The sequence below is a fragment of the Chelon labrosus genome, assembly GCF_963514085.1.
Source record: "Chelon labrosus genome assembly, chromosome: 23".
Lineage (NCBI taxonomy): Eukaryota > Metazoa > Chordata > Actinopteri > Mugiliformes > Mugilidae > Chelon > Chelon labrosus.
In genome coordinates, this window is record NC_140356.1 from 479389 (window position 1) to 503662 (window position 24274).

The 24274-nt window shown below is 38.3% G+C and overlaps 1 protein-coding gene across 2 annotated transcripts in view; it reads left to right on the forward strand.

Moving 5' to 3' along the window:
* Positions 1–24274, forward strand: part of arhgef39 (Rho guanine nucleotide exchange factor (GEF) 39) — a 36659-nt gene that overhangs the window by 2386 nt on the left and 9999 nt on the right. For both annotated transcript variants that reach the window (XM_084573739.1, XM_084573740.1), the window contains exons 3-9: positions 493–587; positions 2606–2726; positions 3405–3523; positions 7877–7947; positions 10735–10863; positions 15602–15831; positions 22591–22679. In XM_084573739.1, coding sequence (XP_084429865.1) covers positions 493–587; positions 2606–2726; positions 3405–3523; positions 7877–7947; positions 10735–10863; positions 15602–15831; positions 22591–22679 — 854 coding nt within the window. The remainder of the gene's footprint in view (positions 1–492; positions 588–2605; positions 2727–3404; positions 3524–7876; positions 7948–10734; positions 10864–15601; positions 15832–22590; positions 22680–24274) is intronic.

A 24274-nucleotide genomic window follows, 5' to 3' on the forward strand; every position in this document is an offset into this window, starting at 1 on the left:
AACTTAAAGTTACGCTACATTTCCTCTTGACATCCTTATGTAATCCATTCCTACAATCACACATGGTTTCTTTAATGTTTCTTCAATTTAGTGTTTTTATTCTTGTTTTTACCATTAACCTTTGCTGAACATTCCCCTTTCTTGCCAGTCTGGTACAATGATAGGCCTGACACCACATGACAGTATGTCCGTCTTGTTTTTATATAGCACCTTTACCTTTTGGTATTCAAAGCGCTTTACAGTCACAATGACACATCTACCCATTCTCTCACACAAGCACACACACATTCACCTGTTCTGGGAGAAACTGGGGGTTCAGTGTCTTGCTCAAAGACACTTCAGCACGTTGCACATTGCCGGGATTGAACCACTAACCCTCTGGTTTGTGGACAACCCACTCTACCTACTGTGAGCTCTACCTATTTAAGTCAAGAGAGAAATAACTGAGAAATAACATAAATTTATCTCCCTCTGCTCTGTTGTTTCTCCCAGTTCTTTGTGGAAATCTTGAAGGCTAAAGGAACCTTGAAGCAGGACATTAGAGAAAGCATCTTCAGTACAATTAAAGCCATTCATTCTGCAAACCAGTAAGTATTCTCTGAATAATTTAAAGAATATCTGTTCATTGGGGATGCTGGTGTGTATGTCTTGTGTAAGGATGCAGTCTAGATAAACTCTCAGTTTACCAAACCATAGTTCTTATCTGCACCATTAGCAGGAGTCATTGTTCTTCCAGGTAGTAATTACCTCAGATCATATCAGGAATAAAGAGCATTATTGTTACCACAGGAAATCCATGAACTCCCCATGTAGAGTAGGGCTGGGCGATATGGCTGAAAAATGTATCACGATATAAGTGTTTCATATCAGTCGATATTGATAATTATTGATTCATTTTTTATTTTTTTTTAAGCTATTCTATTGGCTTCTAGTCACTTCAGCATCTTCGGAGCAATGCTAGCTACTGTAATCTAATGTTGACAGTTCTCAAAATTCCTATAGTAAACAGGGACAGTCAGTTAAACAGTGCTCATCAAACAATGCTCCTACATTTTATTGAGTATCAATGACATATTTTAATGTTAGATAAGTGAAATCACTAGGGATATACCGAAAAATGAAAAGTATTGGCCGAAACCCCGAAACCGAAACACCGAAAGAAATTATTATGACAGTTATTAGTACCATTGCATTTAGGGCTATGACTGTTTACTAACCTCACTAAAATCAAGGCATTGCAATTGTATAAATTTATAGTAAATTTTCAAAGAGCAAATCAATTACAAATTTATGAAAATATTTATTTAGCACATTCCAACAATGCACAATATAAAATTTAATTAAATTCAAAATAAAATGTTTAACTTGACTCCACTCATGTGTACATTAAATAATAATGGAGCAGAAGCTTTTGCAGCTGGAAATCAGCATTGATTGGTGCACTGCACCTTTAGGAAAATAACGCTGTCCCTTTAAGAAAGAAGGTAGTCTTAATTGAAGTTGTGCAGGCTGTGGATGTGTGCCGCTGAACGGACATGTCACAATAAAAACAAAACAAAAAGATGAACGTTTGTCTTGCTGTTTGTTTTGGAAGTGCAGCAGATAAATGATTAGACTATTATTTATTTTTTCCAATGGCATGCCATCTACCCACACTGCCTTCGCGATCTAGTCGATCGCGATCGACTTAATGGGCACCGGCTCCATCACTGGGAAACTTCCTTGCTTGAATGTTTGAATTTCAGGTGATAAATTAAACCCGACATGGAGAAATTCTTTGCAGATGCACCCCTCTTGAAATTTCAGCATCACACGTTTTGCAAATCGCTGTCAGTGGGTCTTTATATAATATTTATATAATACTTTATAATAATACTTTATATATTGAAATAGGCTACGTCCACGTGGCAGACATGCCCGTGCTGGCTGCGGTTGTTGCTTGCGTCATCACAACATCCTGTTTCGGCCGCGTTGTTTCGGCGATAAAAGTCTTTCAGACGAATATTTTCGGTGGCTGAATATTCGGTGCATCCCTAGAAATTACTCATCATGCCCTTGTGTCTAAAGCATTCAACTGTGTATATTTAAATAATGCCAGAATTTGAATATTAATATTAATCAGAATATTATAACACACCATTTTGATTTTATTAAGGGGTGTGTTTCAACTGAGATTGAGGAAAACAGAAAAAAAAATCCTAACCACACAGATGGATAGTACTGCAAACAAACAGAGGCAACTGTTGTAAACAAGTTCAACTCCATAGAACTCGGATGACATGGTTCACGTGCTTCTTTTATGAATGAACCATACAGGCCAACTTTTCCCCAACTTTGTTGGCTGTGGAATTTTGGGCTGGCTTCTAGGCTAGTGATGAACCACTTGTTCGACAGTTTGAAGCAATGATGGCTAAAGCTTGATACCAAATATTAGGTTAAATTCCTGTATTTGGCCAACTCATATTAATTGTTAATTAAGCCCTAAAATGCCCGTTCCCTTGCAAAGCTTAAGTTTCTAATAAAGTTTTAAATTGCTTTCAAATTGTGATTGTGATTGTAATTGTGATTTAAATAAGTTAAATCTTTGTAACATTTTCTCCCCCAGATCTCTACTGATCCATTTGGAGAATGGGTACTTTGGGAACGGCCTAGAACAGTTCTGTTCACATTTGCACCACTACAACACATATGTGGATAACATCTATAATGCCAACAAAGTGCTTGGGGTAGGGTCACTGTATTTCCTTATGGCTACCACAACTCTGTCAGACTTTCTGACGTATTCTGACGTATTCTGACGTATGATATGATAACATTTTAATCCACGCTGAGACACTGTCCAGTGCATTCCCATTTGTTACACTGTTTTCAGTCCAAAGACAGTGTGTGTTTTTTTGATTATTAATTACAGTCAATTCCAAAAATGCCAGTATGGCTATACTGACACACCTATTTACTTCACGTCATGGTAGAACCACGTTTTAAAGTGGCAAATCTAATTTAATTTGTGATGTAGTTTTATTATGAATTCAAAAGAATACTTATTCTACCTGGCTCCATTTTTTGCACATGCTCAATCTATTTCATGCTTGCAACATCTGAAGTCGCAAAGACAATATTGTTAGGGTCCACTGAAAAACTGACTGATTATATTGATTACTGAATACGGATCAAGCCCTGTACAGTGTGTACTGATTCTCCAGCAAACTGACATAGTTTGAGAATGAAACCAAACATTATATTAAAACCCTTTCTACCCGCCAGGACAAGAAGTCCATGAAAACTGATTTGTGCATCTCCTTTAATATTTTCCTTTTGTCTTATCTACCCAGGAAAATGCTCACTGTACCTCAGAAATATCACTGCATCGAATCTAACATCTCAGTGTTTATGTGTTTTCTTAGATCCAGCTGAAAAAAAACAAGGCCTTCAGACATTTTAAGAAACTACAGGAAGCCCGGCCAGAGTTCAACAACCAGAAGCTAGAGGACTTACTTCAACTACCCATTCAGCGAATTGATCAGTAAGACTTCAAATAAAAAGGGATTTATGATGCTTGCTTTTCCTCTGATTACATAAACTCATTGCACAACAGGCTGTGTAAGTATAAATGTTCATTTTGGAATATTACTTGAACATTACTTGAGAACCCTCTAGAGAATTTTCCCCAAAACGTTCCTGATGTGTGTTTTACATACATAATAAATAAGGAATGTTCTACAAAGGTAGAAAAACTGTAACCCTCAGGCAACAGTCTCACCACCTTCAAATGATCTTGTTTTCCATCTGTCAGAGTAATATAGTCATCGTTATATGCACTGTAATAAGTTTAAATATTCATAATATACAAATTCTTAATGGTATAGGAAATCCAATATAATATAGTGTTGGATATGGTGTTCCATGTATGTCTGCTAGCATTTTGCACCCTGCCGTTATGTTCTGGATTGTCTCAGGGGCATCTTTGCACAGCCTGTACCTAGAGTCACTCCTGATGTTGTAGATCTCAACCTCTATTGATCTTGTACTCAGAGCCTGTTGCTGTGCTGCGATGATTAGCGCCTCTTGTGCTGTCTTTCAGTCCAGCCTTTTCCAGCCACTGGTAGGATTTCAAAGTACTTGTAGTTGTCAACATCTGGTATGTTGTCTTCTGGTAGTCCAATCCCCTGACAAACCTTTCCTCTTCTTGTTATCACATGATCACACCTATCCAGTCCAAATAACATTCCATATCATTGCTCTAGAGCAATTTTTATGCAGAAATGTAGAAAATTATGAAGGATGTAAAAACATTTAAACGGCACTGGAAGTCTTAGATGAGTGTGTTGTTTGTGTGTTAAATGTATCTAACTTTCACCACAATTTTGAGACAATGGTAACCTTAGAAAGACTTCAACATTCAGATGTGTATCATAAAATGTTTAGCTGTCAGTTGAATTAATGAACCATATCAGATAGTTATATTTTCTATTTAAGCGAGCATGTCGTGGAACTATTTTTTTCATCAATGACCAGTTTTCTCTGCACTTCCCATCATCATTATTGATTTGCCTGTCCTTCAAAGGGAAACTCAGGAGACTCAAGGGATATGTCCAATTGTATAATGGTTTTATGTGACATGGCTAGAAAATCATCCACGGCTGGTGGATTTCTTTTCTTTAGTTCTGTGGCTGGAAATAGCAGGAAATTGTTGTCACCCATCCAAATTCAAGGATGATAGATGGCAAGCAAGGGCTGGAGTGCAAGTACTTGTGTGGCTCCTGTGGGAGCAATACAATCTTTGCCTTTATTAAGCGGCATTCGCTGAGCTGACTGGAGCAGTCATCAGCTTCAGCTGAGGTCCACATTATGAACATGATGGGGGTCTCGAGTTGATTGTGGCAATTATTAGAATCCCTCCATGCCTTTTATTGGTTGTGTTTATTCAATAACAGAGATGCAACAATTGGCGTCCTTGGGATATTTAGAGGGCCCATGTCAAGAAACATGATGCTGCTGGTCCAGAGATTTGTTGTTTAGTGAAACAACTCCTCCTACAGCTGCGCCCCAATCTTGTCATGCATTTGTGTTAGTTCTTCTTGTGCATTTTGACTGTCTCTTTCTTGAAACGAAATGCTGACACTCCTGTCCCTTTCCATTTCCTTCCATTAGTGCCCTGTCTTGTCATACAAGGTGATACTGGAAAATTAGACATATATATTAGAAGTTCTCTTCTTTTTGTTGTGGTTTTGTTGCTGGGACAGGAGCTATTCCCAGAATCTTTGAACAATATGTTTGTTTTGCTTCTACATTTAGATTTGAATATAAATGTTTTACTTTACACAACTGCCTATTCCATTTTAGACATTCTAAAATCAAAGCATTTCTGTATCAACAAAGTAATTGTCATCTTCAGCTACTGTTGCTGCCATTACTCTGATGTCCCACAGTCTCAACCGCCTATATCACTATAGACAGCTGGTCAGCAGCCAGCTGGTTATTGGCTAGGATTTTATTTTGAATAAAACTGGAAATTGTTGTTGAAAATCTGAATAGGGATGCACATTTTAAACAATCCTTCCCGTGATTTTGTTCATGTTAACAATCAATAATTGATTAGTTATTGAGAAAAAAAAAAGTAATCCAAAAACTTTATATTCTCGGACATGTAATAGATCAGATTAGATATGATACACAATTACAAGTTAAAAGCCAGACACATTTTCTATTTTATTTTTTTATAAATGCAATAAATGCAACTTTGGTGTCCTAAAGAGTGGTCAGCAATTTTTGTTTCTTTGAACATTATTCCTGGTGGAGCTAAAGAATTTATACATTGCTTGTATTCAAAATTTTCAGAACAGATTGGCATTAGGTGCTCAATTTCTATTCAGTGTTTTTTTTAACTCTTGATAAGGTTCAAATTATATTAACACTATGGAAAGTGTTAAATATAATCAACATAGAAATCTTTTATAGTTGATTAATTTTAAATACTACTGGGAGTCAATTAATAATCCACAGTTTCACTCCCCAAAACCATACATGCCCCTTTAATTTACAAAGAAAACAACACAAGTTGCAGTTTGAATCAACATGTATTTCAAACAGGCACACCACATATAAAATAGCATTGTCTTTGTAACCACAACACAGGTCACAAATCAACTAATAAATCAACTCCTTAATTAGAAAAACAGAAGATGAATTGATACAGTATACATTGAAATGATCATCAAAATAAAGAGTGTCCACTCTGCAAGTCAAAATTAAAATTTACAAGTTCCTCCATGGACCCCACCATTGCTTGGACTGTGCTCTCAGCAACACCAGATGCTTGCAGCAGTGCTACATCAGAAGCACACCTGTTTAACGTATGATTATTGTCAACAGAGAGCTGGGTAGTTATTGGAGAGTCTGTACTGACTGCCTGTGAAGTTGAGGGCTCACCATCTTCATTCTGAGTGTCCACATTGTCAGCAGTATTAGTCAAAGCAGCATCTCTGTGGAAATGTACAAGATGTTTCTGGAAACCTGAATAGGTGCAAAATGATAAACAACATCCCAACTGTCCACATTTCAAACATAATGTCTTTCCAGGATATAGACTGTGGTGGAGTCTTGCTGACAAAGCAATGCAGAACTTTTGTGGTGTGCCTTACAGACATAACAAAGAAACATATTTGCATCCAAGGATACTTATCACATCAAGCGTTGAATCTTGCTCTTAGCTCCTTGACTCTGGGACTTTCTTTGGCACTTCCCACATCAATGTTAAAAACTGTGGTTTGGATGAACATATAGAAATTGTAGAGGGATTCATGGTAGTTGACACTGAAGATGAAGTGTGCTTTGAAGAGCTCATCAAAAGTTGCCAAGGATATCTGTGCCTTGCAAGGGATGGCCTTGTGATCAATGATGACGTAGTATCTTTGGATGCTGTTCTTCTTTTCATCAACACACAGGAAGAAGGGCTGTCCCAGTTCCACACCAGCAAGGAAGGTTTCAATACTGGCTCCCTTCTTTAACAAAATGTAAAGAAGAATCATGATAAAATCATGAAATGTAGCGCAACTACATTCAAATGACTAACTAAGCCAATAAAAGTGTTGTGCTTCAACACAAGAAGTAGGATCATCAGAATAACTGCATAAGTACACTACTATTTGCATACCTGCAAATATCTCACAACATGGTCCACAGCTTCACTCTTATCAAACTCTTCCTACTTATACCACTAAGTGTAACAGTAGAGATGGTGTGCAGCCGATTGAATAGCTTCTTTCCATGGCACCACACTGTCTCCAAAACAAGCTCAGACGAGACAAAGGGAGGGCTGGATAGGCAGAGACAAAATGGAAATCAATGTCAGCTGTCAATGCACTTCAAGGTCACAACATCCTAGTAAAAAAAATAAATAAATAAAGATGTTGACACTCTTTGCATCTGTTATTGTAGATGGAGACTGCCATTGGTACAATACATTACTGCATTTACCACAAACTTATTATTATTAATAAGAATGGTTACCAGGGAAGTGGATAGTTTCTGGTACCTTTTTGCCTGATTCACCTCTTATTAACTGGTTAGGTGATAAAGGTCTGCATACGCTATATGCGGAATGTTGTTTTAGCTTACAGACCAAATGGCTCACTCACACAATAGTTCAGGGTAGAACTTGCACTTTAGATAGTTATGGTTTCTCACACGACATATACATTAGTGTATTTAGCTCATTTTAAAGCATATGTTTGGTTCATAGCACTGAAAACTGGTAAAAAATAAATATATATCAGGCCTGCTTTGCCAATATAATTTATTGTACTCTTTTTCATTTTTCAAGTAATATTTTTTGACAAAACAGATTGACTATGTTTAATTTTCTGTTATCTCACAGGTATAAGCATCTTCTGCAGGACCTGACTGCCAACACAAGTCCACACAACCCAGAGTTTGAGCAACTTTCAAGTAAGTGTCTTTACCAATCGTGCCTCTGCTTCTGTAAACATGTTGCTGCATTTTAAGAAAAATGTCTACAACATAAAATGCATTTACTTCACTTGCAAGTGATGTACGAGGAGCTGCTCATGGACATCTGTCATGTCTTGTTCCACAAGTATGTGTGTGGTATCTTAACCAGTACTGCACAGATAACATAAATAAAGCTATACTATTATAGAATGTGCGGATAATCCTTCAACAGTGAGAAAAGAAACAATAAAAAAAACTTGTGCAGACTTTCATTACACCATATTGTTGAACTGAAAGACAGTCCTCATTTTCTTACTAAAAATGAAATAAAAGGAAGCAGTATGTGTTAAGTTCTAGTTTGATGTGGATTTTGACACAATAAATTGGGAGCAGATCAGAGGATATTAAGCAAAAGCTATATTAATAAGTAAAATCTTCAACATCAACTTGAATCTTGATAATTAATTTTAATCGTCAAGTAAACAGCAAATCTAACTCAAGTGTGAATGTACACAAGGAATTATTTATGTGCATAAATTTAAAGCTTGTTTTTGGTGTGCTGCCTTTGCTTACAAATTTAAACAAACTCTTTCCCTAAGATGAAGGTAGGTGTCCAGCTGCTTCACCAACGCTTCTTACCATTAGAAATTCTTTTTCTAAACTTTTATTGGGAGTTGGATATGTGTATATGCATGTGTAGGAAAACGTTCTATTGTCGACATGAGTGTATTGTAAAGGGAATTGTATGAACAAAGAAATTCCGGACAAATCATGCTCTATCTGATGAAGCAAATTACCAGATAGAATCACAAGGGGCTTTGTTGTGAAACATTTTTTCTTCTTTTTTTCAAAGTGCATTCAGTTGTAATTGCCATGCTTCAGGAGTCACGCCATGCCTCGCTAATGACAAACAGATCTGACCTGACTAGAAGCAACTCTCCAACTATATCAGACAGTAAAGGTTTAAAAGTCCTCATATCATGGTCAAACACTGTATAAACAGAGAATAAATGTAAGCTCTAAGAAGCAGTAGCTGTATTCAGAATGTCTAATGGTTTCAATGCATTATTAATGCCTCAACCAGAACTTGGCCCAAGAATACTTTAATTAGAAGTTGTTATTTCTCTAAGCAGTGGCAATGGAAAAAGTCCACACTGATGCTCTGTTTGATTTGATTGTTGTGAAATTAAGCGAGCAAATTAGATGGTGATTATATTAGTGTGGACAAGTTGCCGTGAGTATCAAGTTCATCTGTGAACTTTTATTGCTCATCATAAAAGCAAGAAATTTGAAATAACAATCCATCTGATGGTATTTCACACAATAATTGTATGTGTCTTTCTACTTTTCTGATTTACAAAGATTATGAAGCTTTGTACAAGAAAGTAGGAGGGAGTAAGAATTCACATGCAAATAGATAGATATGGGATAATACAATTAGTCTATTTACTCAAAATCTATCTGTAATAATCCATAATACCTCTCTAAACCCAATAACATAAAATAATGTAATTGATTTCCACAATAATCCACATTTCCTAATAATGTTACTTATAAGACTCCTCTAATAATAGATTTCAAAAACATGGACATTGTTTAAATACACCAACATAAGTAGTTGCTGGAAAACAAGAAGCAAACCATGGCCTTCCGGGTTGCCCATTTTGTGGACACTGATGGGTCAACAAAATGGGGAACCCAGAAGGCCATGGTTTGCTTCTTGTTTTCCAGATGACACTCCAGCCAAAAAGGAAATGGCAAGGAGACCAATCCAACCTGCAAATTGGAGACAAGTTGGCTCTTAAAAGACAGCCAAACCAAATGAAATGAATGGCCCACGGGACTCAGAGCTGACACCTTTCTGGGTCAGGACAATAGAGTCCATAAAGTGGACGTCAGGGTTGTTAAAGGTGGTTCCTCCAAAGTATATTTGCAACCTGTTACAGATGTAGTGTTACTGCTTAAAGGTACTGTACATAGTGGTATAGCATTATACTAGGCGGGGACTGTGGCCCCCTTTAAGTGCAATTTAGGCTGCTGCACTGTTTGTCCCTGCAGGTTTATGGTAGTTCCTTTTCAGCCAGTCATCAAAGTTATTATCTCCACTCACGGTTCATTTTCTTCCTGCTGTACCCAGGAGGGATATAAGTCCAGGGATATAAGTAAAAGTTAATACCGCGACCAATGCTAATGCGCTAGGCCGCCAGTGGGATTATCCATATTATGTTAGCATCGAGCTAATTGCTACTTATTGCCACTTTTGTTGTGTGGAATAAATAATAACTTCGGTTATGTTTATGTGTGTTGTATTTTTGAATGTACAAGAAACAGACTAAACAAAGTATAACATGCCATTTGTTTTTCTTTTTTGTTTGTATTCCAGTTTCACAGATCTTCTTTAGTAAAACATAGCCTTCCTGAAGACTCCGCTATGTTTTATTGGGAAACTGTTTAACTATCTGCCAAGCTGCAAGTCAGCTGCATTCTTACAAGGGCAGAATAGATACAAATGAAACTGATGTAGTAATTTAGTTCATTTTTATTAGTTTTTTGCATATTCCATAATACACTACATGATTATTTATGACATGTACATAATATAATAAAAAAACAAAAAAAAAAAAAACATGTTTGATCATGACCAGAGGCGTGATTTCTTTACGCTGTCCATACGGACCATTTTTGTGATCACAGTATTTTAAGCCAATTCTGCAAATCAGAATTCTGAAAGGATTCCATCAATGAGTGTACAAATACAGAGGTTTTTCCATGTGATTGCTACAGGGGCGGTGACTGCGGTGTGCATGGTATTCCAACGTATCCAGGACAATAGCCAGTGCCATGAAAACCACCTGCAACTTTGCCGTGTGCAAAAACTGCTGAAAGGGCGAAAGATGAAGGTGTTGGCTGCAGGTTAGAATCTTTGATCACATATTCCTTTCCTGTTCTTTAATAACTACCTCCATGTCCTCCCTTATGTACTTTTTTTTCTGCATCTATAGCTCTGTGTCATTTTGGACTAATATTGGGCCTTAGGAACCGGTACCAACTTAGAACCTGGACAAAATTCCGATTACAAAGGAATTATTGAATAATCACAATTTCGATTCTGCCTTAAACTTTGTAAACAAGTTTAATTTATAACTGACGCTTGTTTCAGTCCATTAAATGTCCAGCCTGATTTGGACATTTGCCTACCAACGAAGGTACGTGTTTTTGCTTTCAAACACCTAACTTGCATTTACTAGGTCCAGGCTAACAAACCATTACTGTAGCCATGCTATCTGAGTGTTTTTCCACACAACACAATAACGGGAACCCAAAGAAAAAACAAAAATGCACGTGGAAGTAGAGCCCCAAAATTGAGCAAGCTTTTGGGGTAATCAAAAGAAGCAAAGCCCTTGAAAATGATGCTGACCCCCAATGATGCTTAACAGAGGGAAAACCTGATGCACAGGCCTCTCCACCTCTTGCATCTTTTTGTAAAGCTAGGGATGAGATCTTACAATGCCCAACATTGGATAGGCATGCATCTGAGCCTGATGCTTCAGCGTCTGTAAAAAGTAATCACCCTGTCTTTCCTTTTACTTTCCATTTATAAATGTAATCATGGGCTGTATATTTTGGCTTGTAAAAACTTAATGTCAGAGTAAAAGAAAGTGATTCCTCAGCAAAATGTATTGAAGGCGACAAGATAAATGTTCTGGAGTGGCCAGGGCAAAGGACAGATCTCATTCCAACAGAGAATTTGTGGCTGGAATTGAAAATGTATTTGATATGGATAATGTTTTGTTGTTGTTGTTGTTGCTGTTGTTTTTTTAGCGAATGCAATGTGAGCGTGCATAATATACATGATAAGACAAATAAGTTAAAATATGAAAGTAATTCAAATGAAAAGCACGTCATATTAAATTTACCAGGCTGGAACCATGAAGTATTTTTCATAAAAATGTCAAATATCAAATTATTCTGCAATTAAAAAAGAAGAGCCTTGGACTCCTTTTAAAATTAAAAAGGCAGGCACAGATAAACAGAAGGGAAATTGGCTACATATGGAGACAATCTGCCTGGACTTGCCTGTATTGCTTTAAATTAATTAGATTTATTGGACTTGCTGCAGTATTTTGCACATCATACTAAACCTAGTAGAGCTAAGAGTTAGCGGGTGTATGTGCTGTTGTCTTCCTTCTCTCATTTTCATTTAATTCCCCCTGCTCCTTTGTGGTTCCTTCTCTACTTGTGGAGCAGTGGCCATTTTCTTTTTGGTATTCCCGCTTCCGTTGTTTGTCTCCAGAGAACCTGGCCTTGTCATTGCTCTACTCGCCCTGCCAGTCTCCCCCTGGACCAATTAGAGCCCAGCCTTATCCTGAGGCCCTGCAGATAAAAAGGAAGCTGAAGTGTGTTTGTGTGTGTGTGTGAGTTTGTTCAAAACTGCCACAAGTATGGATATGCAGGCTTATTTTATGTGTGTATTTGTGTATGTGTTGGTATAGGTTGGAGTGAATGCTAAATAGCAGCTCATCTCTAATGCCGATGTGGGAAGTTTCAAAAGCTTCCTCTCATCCAAGTTCTCAGGCCCTCACAACTCTGTTGGCTTCCTTTCCATCCAATAAAGCTCTAGTCCCACCAGACAGACTTCAGAGATACAGCTACCCCACCATGCAACCCCACACCGATCCTTCTCCTTGCTCCCCACCAACCCTACCTCTTATGTGAGTAAAGGAAAAGCTTTGCCTTTTACAGATGAGAAACGTTTGAGCCCTTCAAACATATTAAGTACCTCGGTAAGAGATGGGTGGGTGGGGGGTATTGTGAGACACAAAGCCTGAATCAATGGGACATCGATACAGCAGACAGACGGCCTGTTTCCCTGAGAGGCCGCAGATTTGTGTCTGCCTGCCCATTCCTTAAGTTGAAGCATGGATGCTTCTGATCAACAATATGACTGGCACACAATTGTGTTGTGTATTTTTGTAATTTTCTCAAGCATTATTCATATATCTTTTGACTTGACCAACAATTTAACAATAAATATACATTTAAGGCTGTGGATTCTCCAATGTGAGAACAAAACATGCATATCAGAATTAGAATGATTAACAGATTTTCAGATTCTTTAAATCCAAACAAATGGTCAAAAATGATTATTCAAAATTATTCGATGCGTCAAGGTTGCTAATGTTTCTTCAATCATTCAAATTATTTTAGAATTTTTTGTGTGAATATAATATATATATATATATATATATATATATATAAGTTTGAATTGATTTGAACAATTAGCTGATAAACGATCAGTTGATTTTAATTATTGATTCTAGTAACTTTTCATTCAAAAATGAAAAACATGTTACAAAAAACACAAGAGTTTGTGTGTTTTGTAACAATAAATGAAACTTATTATTTGCACTTGAGTAAATGGGTCTTTTACAGGTTGCATTAGGCTGCAACAGGGTTTATTTTATTTTAAATAAAATGACACAAGACACTTGAAGAGAAATATTGTCTGTTTAAGACCCATGGCATTTTAAAAGCAATTTGACCCCCACCTGTGCCCATCTCTTAATCTCATGGGCTTGTCTGTGGCTGAAAATATACTCTCTGAACCCCAGAGGCACAGCTGTGTCCACCTGGACTTGCTGCAGTCGCAGGCTACTGGCTGGGGCAATTACAAAAACACCTTGGACCTCGACTGAATTTTCATCTTATCTATCCAAATGTCAGCCTCTTGCTTATTAGCTGTCATCATACTGCTGCCATCATGGTGAAAGAGATAAGCGCTTTCCTCAGCAGCCACACCTGAGTGTGCTTTATTTCTTCCTTATTTTCTCCTTCAAACAGCACTCATTTACCTTTTCAATTCAGTATATCTTAGTTAGTTTCAGTGTTTTTGATATATGCGTTTTAATGCTGTTATTCTACACTGACTCGATGTTGGGTAAATCTGCATTAAACCTGTAAGTGTGAGTTTTCTGAAGTTGTGATTCTCTATCGCGTCTGAATCGTTTTGAATGTTTTATGGAGCTTAAAACTTGATCATCTATTAACATTTGCAAGTTAAAGACAGAATTACTAAAATGCATGATTAAAGAGCGATTATTTATCATTTTGTGATGGCTGAGTAGGCGGAAACATTTGAATGTTTACAGTGTGTAGCTAAAACCACAAAGAGCTGCAGAGGACATGGAATGTGGATTAATAGGCTGGAATAATAAAAGTGTTTACCCAGTGTTGGTATTGGACTATACAGTTGCTATAAAAAGTTAAACCTTTTTAAACCTCACTTATACCTTCTATCTTTGTTAAAAAAATGCAACCTGTGAAATGCCTCTGAAAACCAATGTGATGCATGATTTCATGCATGATAAAATATGATTAAAAACACATGCACGGCATATGTAATTATAACACCAGCAAAAAAACAAACACAAATGCCCAACACCGCCTCAATATACATCAGTCAGGCATAACATTATAACCACTGACAGAGGTAAATTACATTCAATTCAGTACATTTAAATTTTATTTATATAGCGTCAATAACAATATAAATTGTCTCAAGACGCTTTACAAAATCCAGTCTGAAATCCGTCCTAAAACCCCCAGAGCAAGCATGAAGGCGACGGTGATGAGGTAAAACTATCTTTTAACAGGAAGAAACCTTGAGTAGAACCCAGCTCATATGGAGGGATCCATGTGCTTGAGGCCGGCTAGGCAGAGACGGAAAATAAGAGAGAAGAGAGCAGCAGAAAGGAACAAGATAAACATCTGTCATCACTACATACATTTGACATTCACCATCTTGTGACAATGCAATGTTCTGCTGGGAAACCTTTGCACCTGGCATTCTGGTGGATATTACTTAGACATGTACCACCCTACTAGACCAGACCAGTCACCCCCACGACATAGCAATGACACTCCTCCAGCCATCCCCAGAAGGACGAACGTCAAAAACTCCAAATGTCATGACGTTTTGAGCAAACAAGGTTCATCGCCTTTTTGGGGTCCTCAGGAACCATTTCCGTTGTCTTTTAAAATTGATAAAGACGTCTTCTTACTTTGCTTGTGTTTTGTCTGTTTGCACATGCTCAAGCTGCAGTGCGTTGAGCTCTATCGGCCACCATGGGAAGGCACGTTTTCTGTAATGTAAGAAGGTTACTGAATATAATTCATACTAATACAGAAACACCAGATACAGCACTTCTATCATTAGGTACACAGCCCTTTAATAAGGTAGAATGACCTCACCTCTTCAATGCTTTCAGGCCATCAGGAACAAAATATGTAGCTCAGCAACCTTTCAGCACAGCATTCTTAAGTTTTCTTCATGTATTTTTTTAAAATGGAAATGTACTGATGATCCCAGGAAAATACAAAATTATTAATTATTTTTATTATTAATATATATTATTTTAATAACTAAAAATTACAGTTTTGTAAAGTTTACATTTGAGTTTTTGGTTATTAATGTTAACAAAATGCAGACGCACTAGCTGCTTCTTTCATGTGGTTCCAACATTCAGTAAATGTTAAATAAGTCAGATAAACTTGGCAGTCTCCATTTTCTGGGGTGAGTTCAATGTTGGGAGCAGTCCAATCCATACTGAGTAGTTGAATATCTATTTATGTTTGTTCCCCCCTCTCACAGGAAGATGGTACATCCGTGAGGGCTGGCTGAAGGTGGTTCCTACAAAAGGTGCAGAGGCAAAGCCCAAGATGTTCTTCCTGTTCTCTGACATGCTGCTGCAGGCCAAGCGCTGCAGCCCACTGCATCTTACCAATGGCGACAAATTTGCTGGCCAGCACATCTACCCACTGCAGGACTGCGTTGTAGAAAAAGTGCTCGGTCACACCAGGAGCCGGGGAGGCCTGCTCAGTGTAAGTATCAGCCAGCTAGGCTCCTAACTGCTGTTCTTCTGTTCATGTCATATGTTTCTTTCTAAATCATTAGAGAGCACTGGAATAGTGTTTTTTTCCCCCTATTTTTATCAAATTTTGAATTACTTTCAATAATCAGTGGGTTCTAATAAATGTAATCTATCGAGTAAACTTCAAGCAGACATTCATTAACAATAATGAAAACCAGTTTAGACTTACTGACCTCTACTATATTTACGGTTTGTACTTTTTTAGTGTTAGTAAATACTGCAAAGGCGGTATTGGGAACTGATTCACGAAGATGGGACATCACTGGCGAAATTATAGCCCCAACTTGTCAGGAAGAAGTAGTTGGAGAAAATGATGCTTTGTGGGTACAATGGGCACTGTTGCTATAGGCAGCAGGGGAATGAGGAGGAGAAAGTGATGAGCTGCTGAAAATTGACATAATAATATACTTTCCAGGAGCAATGATTGGCTATTCAAAGAAACTTTTGCAGAATTCTAGCCTCGCCTTTTTCAGGGAACGTTCAGCTGACTTTCTTTGAATGGTCCGTGCATATTCTGAAAATGTTCTGTAGACATTCGAAGAACATGTCAATGAACACTCTGATGACATCCAGTGAACCTCCAGCATATTTCACCAAAACCAAACTTTCCAGGAATGTGGTCATAACGGTGATAATGTTGTGTCTGATTGGTGTACCTTTCAGTACCTGAAGTAGAGGTGAAGGCAACAGAACAGAATGTCTGGATTGTCACTGTCTAGTCAGATAGAGGTGTAAAAATATAATTTTACACCTTGTATATTTTGAAAATGAACCCAATCAAACATTCATTCATTCACTCATTCATTCATCTTCTTTACCCGCTTATTCCTGTAAAGGGTCGCGGGGTCTGCGGGTGAGAGGCGGGGTACACCCTGGACAGGTCACCAGTCCATCGCAGGGCTAACACAGAGAGACAGACAACCATTCACACTCACATTTACACCTACGGCCAATTTAGAATCACCAATGAACCTAATGAGCATGTCTTTGGATGGTGGGAGGAAGCTGGAGTACCCAGAGAGAACCCATGCAGACACAGGGAGAACATGCAAACTCCACACTGAAAGTCCCAGTCGGCCCATGGATTCGAACCCGGTACCTTCATCATGAAGCATCAGTGCTAACCACCTCTCCACTGTGCCGCCCCCAGTCAAACAAAGAAAGCAAAAAGTTTATACGTGCGTATTTATTTATTCAGAAAAACTAGCCATCATCCCAGCAACTGTGACTTGCACTTGTAGGATTGCAAGTTAACTTCGAGCTTAAATTATAGTCCATCTGTTCAAAAGTGTTTCTAACTCGGGTGTTGTTCAGCACCCAGCTTTGTTTAAAAAAAATCTGGGATTTGTCACAGTCTGATCTTCACAACACATGTTTGTAAAATTGTGGGATGGCACAAAAAGAGGCTTGTTGCAAATTTCAGAAAAAGAGCTGTCGTTGGTCATTAGGCTAAAAAAGATTACAAAACCACCTCTTAAAGAGTTTGGAATCCACAGTCAGACAGACTGAACAAATGGAGAAGATATGAGATGAATTACCTAACCCTAACCCTCCACAGGAGTGGTCCACCAAAAACTCCAAACTCCAACTCCAAAAACAATGTAATCCTTCAAAGATCAGTTAATTAAGGCCGATTAATAAGTTAATTTCAAGGCCAAATTAGAGTCCATGTGTTCTAAAGTTTGGTGTGGCTCCAATCAATGTAATTAAACTAAGATGTCATTCAGTGACCCACTTTGTTTAAAATTTCACCACAGGCTGATATTCTCAACATGTTTGTGGCAGTGTATGATGGCCCAGATAAATGAGCTTTCTGAGGACCAATATGAGTTATAAATAATTTTGTTGAATGCGGGATAAATAAAGGATTATCTCACCTTTATATATTGGTTTCATTGGTTTGATTGGAGCTGGGGTAGGCTCCAGGCCCCCTGCGACCCTTCACAGGAGCAAGCGGTTACAGAAGATGAATGAATAAATGAATGGTTTGATTGGGTTCTCTTCGTCTATTAAAAGGACTTGATGTTGGACTGATGTTTTGAGTCATTTCTTATTGCAGAAATGTAAAGAAGAAAATTTTAAAACATGTTGTTACATGTATATAAGGAATGTGATCTTAAACCGCTGAATCTCAGCTTTAGTTTGGGGCTATTCACATCCAAAAAGGTTTAGGAATTTTCAATACCGCCCTTTCTTTCTGGCCAGTGGCCAAATCAAAAGTTTGGTACATCCATCCGTCCACCCATTATCATTTGGTTATATGAATTGGAGACACGATGGAAGCAGACTTAGCACTGAAGTACAGTTGCCCTCTCCCCAGCATCATATTCCATTTCTTCCCAGTGTATCCCTCATTCCCAGGCTGATTGAGATACTGTATATGGTGTCTCCATGTGGAGGCACCCTGGAGGCATCCTTACCAGATACCCGAACCAGCTGAACCTCATTTCAGCCATTAGTATCCCTGATGCCATTATTAGGTGAGGGTTGGAATGTAGATTGGCTGTTAACTCAAAATCTTTGCTCAGCTCCCTCTTCATCATGGCAGTTCAAAAGAAGCCTGCATTACTACAGCAGCCACACCAAACCACTTGTCCATTCTACCATTCTACCATCACCCAAAACAAGCAACAAAATTCAGAGATTTTTTTTCTCATACTTTGCATGAGGCAGGAACTCACCCCAACTTAAACAGAATAATCTGCCATTTATGGCACAGAACAATGGCCTCAGATTTAGCCTCAGGTGCTGACTCTCATCCTGGCCACTTCACACTCTGCAGCAAACCAGCCCAGTGCGTGCTGACGGTCTCGGTCTCATGAAGCCAACAGAACAACATCATCTGCAAAATGCAGAGGTGCAGTTTTGAGGTTTGCATACTGGACACCTACCTCACCCTGGCTGTGCATTGAATTGGTGCTGTCCCCGACCTCCATGCCACATTTAAGAAGTCAGTCAGTCAGGACTGAAAAATATCCAGAGTTTTTAGCATTTCTGGGCGAATGTTTTGCCGCTGAGGAGCCTCTTATTTAACTCAGTGACCTCTGTCATTGTCGAGGACATAATGGCAAGATTTCAGGAGATCCTCAAAGTGCTCTTTCCACCTCATGACAACATCCCCAGTACTGGTCAGTAGTTCTCCTCCCATGGCACACACAGTTTAAACTAAGCTCTGCTTTCCCTTCCTGAATCCTTGTACGATTTGTCTACTTGAGGTCTGCCTAATGTCCCTCTCCAGCCTCCCTGAACTCCTTCCACAACAGAATTTTTGCTTCTGCAGCTGCCAAAGTCTCAACATTTCTGGCCTTACAGTACATGCCTTGTGTTTCTGGAGACCCCTGGCTTGACAGCTCTCTTCACTGCCAGTTTTCACCAGCTGGTTCTAAGGTTGTTGCCACAACAGACACAACAACCTTCTGATCACTGCTCCTGATAGCCACTTAAAAAAAGCCCACACAGACTGTCCCCGACCTTCCTTGGAACGCATGAGAAGTCCTCACACACAGGGGCCTCTGCCAGGCAATCTTCACCTCACCTTATGCTTGTCCAACAGCATAATACCACCCTAGTTCATATGAGGAAGGCCGTTCACTGTCCAACATCTGTGACCTTAGTTAGTATGTGTTCCTCCCTTTTGGCTGGTCTGTTGGTGGCTTTTCAGTCAATCAGTGTACGAGTAGAGGAACGGAAGGCTCTTATCAATTTTCATTCTATAATATATGAACATTTATCTAAACAAATATTTTCACATGACAAGACCATCTGAAAAAAAAAAGCGGCCCAACTGAACGTCATCATTTGGTTGTTGGCTATCATATTTACGTTATGTTCAAGGATCACTACAATAAACCAAAGAAACGGAGATCATAATATATTAAGCAACTGGTGGCAGGCAAATTGTCAGTTAAGGAAATGTTATTTTGTTATGGTCGCTGTTATTAACTCTGGCTTTAACTGACCATGAAGGATTACGGAACCAGTCACACACATCCAAGCTGCTACTGCCATCTATTGCTGTACTACTAAATGGACGTATAAATGTATCTATAACTACTTACGGTGAAAGCATGTACGTTTTTAAAAGCAGGGCATATTCTGAGAGTTTTTTTCTGTCTCTTCCTGTTAAATGGGAGTTTTTCCTTGCCACTGTTGCGTTAGCACTTCCTGTTGGGGTTTCAGGCTCTGGGTTCTGTAAAGCGTCTTGAGAGAATCTGAATTGTTATTGACGCTCTATAAATAAATGAAATTGAATTGAATATGACCTTTATGTTCCTTTCAAGAATTGTGCTTTTGATGATGCCATGCAATTTTGACAAGGGTGATTTTAGGAAATTCTATTCCATCCAGAGTTACCTGAGTATCCCATTGCAGGTGGATATTATCAGAATTTTGTTAAATCTGGCCAAGTTGTGTTTGTGTACTACACATAATAATCATACTTGTTTGTGTACTACATAAACTCAACTCACTCATCTGGCAGTTTTAGTAAATAATCACATAATAATCATACCTAAAATAAATGTATATGCATCTTCTCCCCCTCATATTATGCACATTTGTGTGTATATTTGTGTGTGTGTGTTTGCGCGGTTAGGTTACCCTGCAGATCTCTTCTGGGCCTCCCATTAATACATCTTCTTCAAAGCTGTCAGCATTCTCCAGTATCTGCTGCACGTTATCTAATGGCATTTCATTAGCCTCTTATCCCAATGAGGCCCAAATGTATACTCTATAGCATTACACATATTTTCTCATAAGGACACATATTGATCCTGGGCCCCGTGTGTGCTCAAGGAAAAGGGCTGTCAGCACTCAAGAGCCCTTCTCATGCGGGGCCCTGAAGAATTAAAGGCAAATTGAATTTGATGGTGATAAATGCATTGGTAATCTATATGCAAAGTTTGAAAAAAATCTGTTTTATTAAAACCTCTTGTGTTGTTTTTCACTCTAGTGTGCATGTTTGTAGAATGCCAGCTGTTATTTGTGACTCAACCCCATTAATCTGTTCATCTTTTGCGTTGTTGTTTCCCTCCGAATGTCTTAACCTTTCTTATTCTCTTCTCTGTCTCCAGCCTTCCTCCTGCTAATATATTCCCACTAATTCAAATTTTTCCCACATCGCTGACAGATTCTCTTAAATGTGTAAATAGTCAACGTGGAGGCTTCTTGATCTTACATTCTTATTATTCCAAGGAATCCCTATTCCCTATTCCCTAATCCCTGTAGTCAAATTTCCTGAACTGGAATCTGTTTAAATCAACCACTGTCTCCCAACTGGTGTGTGGCTAATATCTTCCGAAATTAAATTTGGCCTACACAAATATATCTAATTTGATACTTGATTCTTTTAAGGATAGGTGCATTCAAAATCTTAATTTACTCTGATCAGACATAACATTATGACCACTGACGAGTGAAATGAATAACATTGACCATCTTGTGACTATGCAATGTTCTGCTGGGAAACATTTGAACCTGGTATTCATGTGGATGTTACTTAGAAATGTACCACCCACCTAGACCAGGCTCCCAGGCCCCATAGCAATAATGTTCCTTGATGGCAGCAGCCATCATCAGCATCATGCAGCCTGACACAGGCACACAAACAAAAATAGTTTAGGAACAACTCAAAAAACATGAAAAACAGACACTGACACTTAGTGTCCTGTGGAGTCACACAATTAGTCAAATTAGTCATAATGTTATGTCTGATTGGTGTATCGACGTAATTGTCTTTGATGAGCTGTATATGATTGTCTCTACCAGTGTAAATTTCAGTGAAAATATACATGAAAATGGCGCTGGTAAATGTGAAAGGGCTTTTAATATGGTAAAGACTTCATTTTAATCATCTACAGTAACTTTTTGTTTGTTTGTTTGGTCTCGGACGTCTCACATTGGTTTGTTTGATAAGGACCATCTGAGGCTTATTTTAGTAATGTGTGGGGGCTGACCTCTACTGGTGTTCTAATATTACTGCAGTTAGTTTCAGTTCAACTCTAAGAGTCTTTGAAAATACAGAAAACTGATAAATCAGCATTTTTTATCGTAACTACTCATACTGTTAAGGCTTTTGTCTGTGAAGTCAAAACATTCGTCTGTGAAGGTTCTCAGTCATCCAGGTCATGGTGTATCCAAAAACATTACAGAAGAGCAACTGGACTTGCTTTTAATATAATGTCAATATATTTAATAAATCAAATCAAATGCTTTCCCTGACAGTTTTTAGTCATATCATTATTAGTAGTAGTGGCAATAGTAAAACTAGTAGTAGTGAGTAGTAATAATTACTTTTGCCAATTAATCAAACTATGAGTTTCTGCATTACTTTCCGCATTCTGCCACTTTTTTATAAAACCCCTGGAACCTTAGCAACTTCTTTCATGGGAGAAGAATATGGCGAAAAATCTGAATTTTAGCCAGCACAGAGAGAATGTGCCAAACAAAGCTTCAGTTTCATCTTGTTCATTATCTAACCAGTTGCTCGTCATCTCGGCATGTTACTCTTGAACACACAAACAGAAATATAAATCAACAACACTAAGATGAAGGCCTATTCAGTGCCAAGAAACACAATAAGTCATCTGTACACTTAAAAGTGAATAATTACCCATAATAATATGTTAGCTTACTCTCACCATCACACACCTTTTAAACTATTCTGCCAACAAACATTGTAACTACTCTCCTCTATCTCTTCTTACTGCAGTTAACCTTCCCCAAAGCCAAACTCCTACTGATGTCCAACAACCAGGAGGATCTCAATGACTGGTATCAAAGTCTGAGCTCAGCTATCAGGTAGACACACACACTGTGGGGTAAAAACAACCATAATGTCTGCTCATATGATTATTTTAGTCAAAATTCCTCATTTGTGTCCATATATGTGGCTGGCAATATGCACAACTCAATGCAGATACACGTGTGGCTCTTGTATGTGTATGTGTAACCCTGTGACTACACAGGAGCATGTGCACGTCTGAGTCTTTACGGGTACATAAACACTCCGACCAACCGTTTACCTAAATGTGACCCACATTAATCACCAATTATTAGTCATTATTGTTGTTTTAACTTCATCAACTTCATCAACATTAACTTTCATCATCTTCTTTTATGTACAATTTTTTACAACTGTCTTTACAACTGTAAAGTCACCAGACATAAATGCTACCCTGGTTTTATTAGGGTGCCTTAGCTATAGACTATACTGAAGCCATCAGAAATACAAGATTAATAGTTGATTATCATGATTCTAATTTAGGGCTGAGCGATATGGCTGAAAAATGTATCACGATATAAGTGTTTCATATCAGTCGATATTGATAATTATTGATTTGGTTTTTTAACCTATTCTACCCAGACTTCTCAGCTGTGCTGAACGGGAGCATGTCCTTCGCTAAATGATACGCCACTGCGTCCATTATTTCTTTATATCGCTTTGATGTTTTGTCATATTCTGCTGCCGTGTACCTCTTGATCAGAGGTTGCGCTAGACTTTTTCGTTGTCTGTCATTTTGACTGACAGGGTCATAAAAATCCCGTCCCATTTTTACCCGTCACTTAAATTTTTTTTTTAAATGATAACAATGATATATTCAATGGCATTTCATTTTCATTCATTTTAATTAATATTCAGTAGCGGTGGAAAAAAAGATTCAGCTCATATAACCGGCCATCAAAGACGACTCAAGAATCATGAATCTAGACGTCTATATAACCGGGTCAGTTGAGTCCTACCATGTTTGATTGATATATAAATGACACCATTCAAACATCTTACATCTCACTCGGCAGAGAAACACAATGTACCACCCGACTTGACCACTAGCAAACTAAGGCACTCAGGCACTCACTCACTTATGCACAATACGCAGAGAAACGAAACTTAACCGATTCATAACCGCTGCTAGTGGATCCCTGCTTAACTGTAAGTCAGCAGCCACTCACTCGGCCGGCAGATAAACTATACTTAACCGACTCTTACACTACTAATCAAGAGAGACAAGAGCCAATAATATGCTCACTCGCCACCAAGTTTGCAGACAACAACGGTCTGGCTCTTGTCTGACTTAAAATAACAAAATATTGCCGAACTGGTGATGTGACCTTTCCTTTTTTTATCTACAATTTCCTCTCGCGCTGTCGCACTCATATTCAACTTTCACTCCACGCCGTTCTTTTTTTTGTTGTTGTTGATGCCACCAACCTGGCTTTACTGGGCCGTGATAGGTCGAGAGCCTAAAGCCCTTCCTCTGCCTACATCACCCAGAATGGCTTGCAGTTCTGGCTCGGGGTTTTCTTCCTATTTTCCTCTAACGGAGTTCAAGTGAAATTATCGAACATTCTATCAAACGTATTTTCTATTGATACTGATCACGTGTTTATCGCAA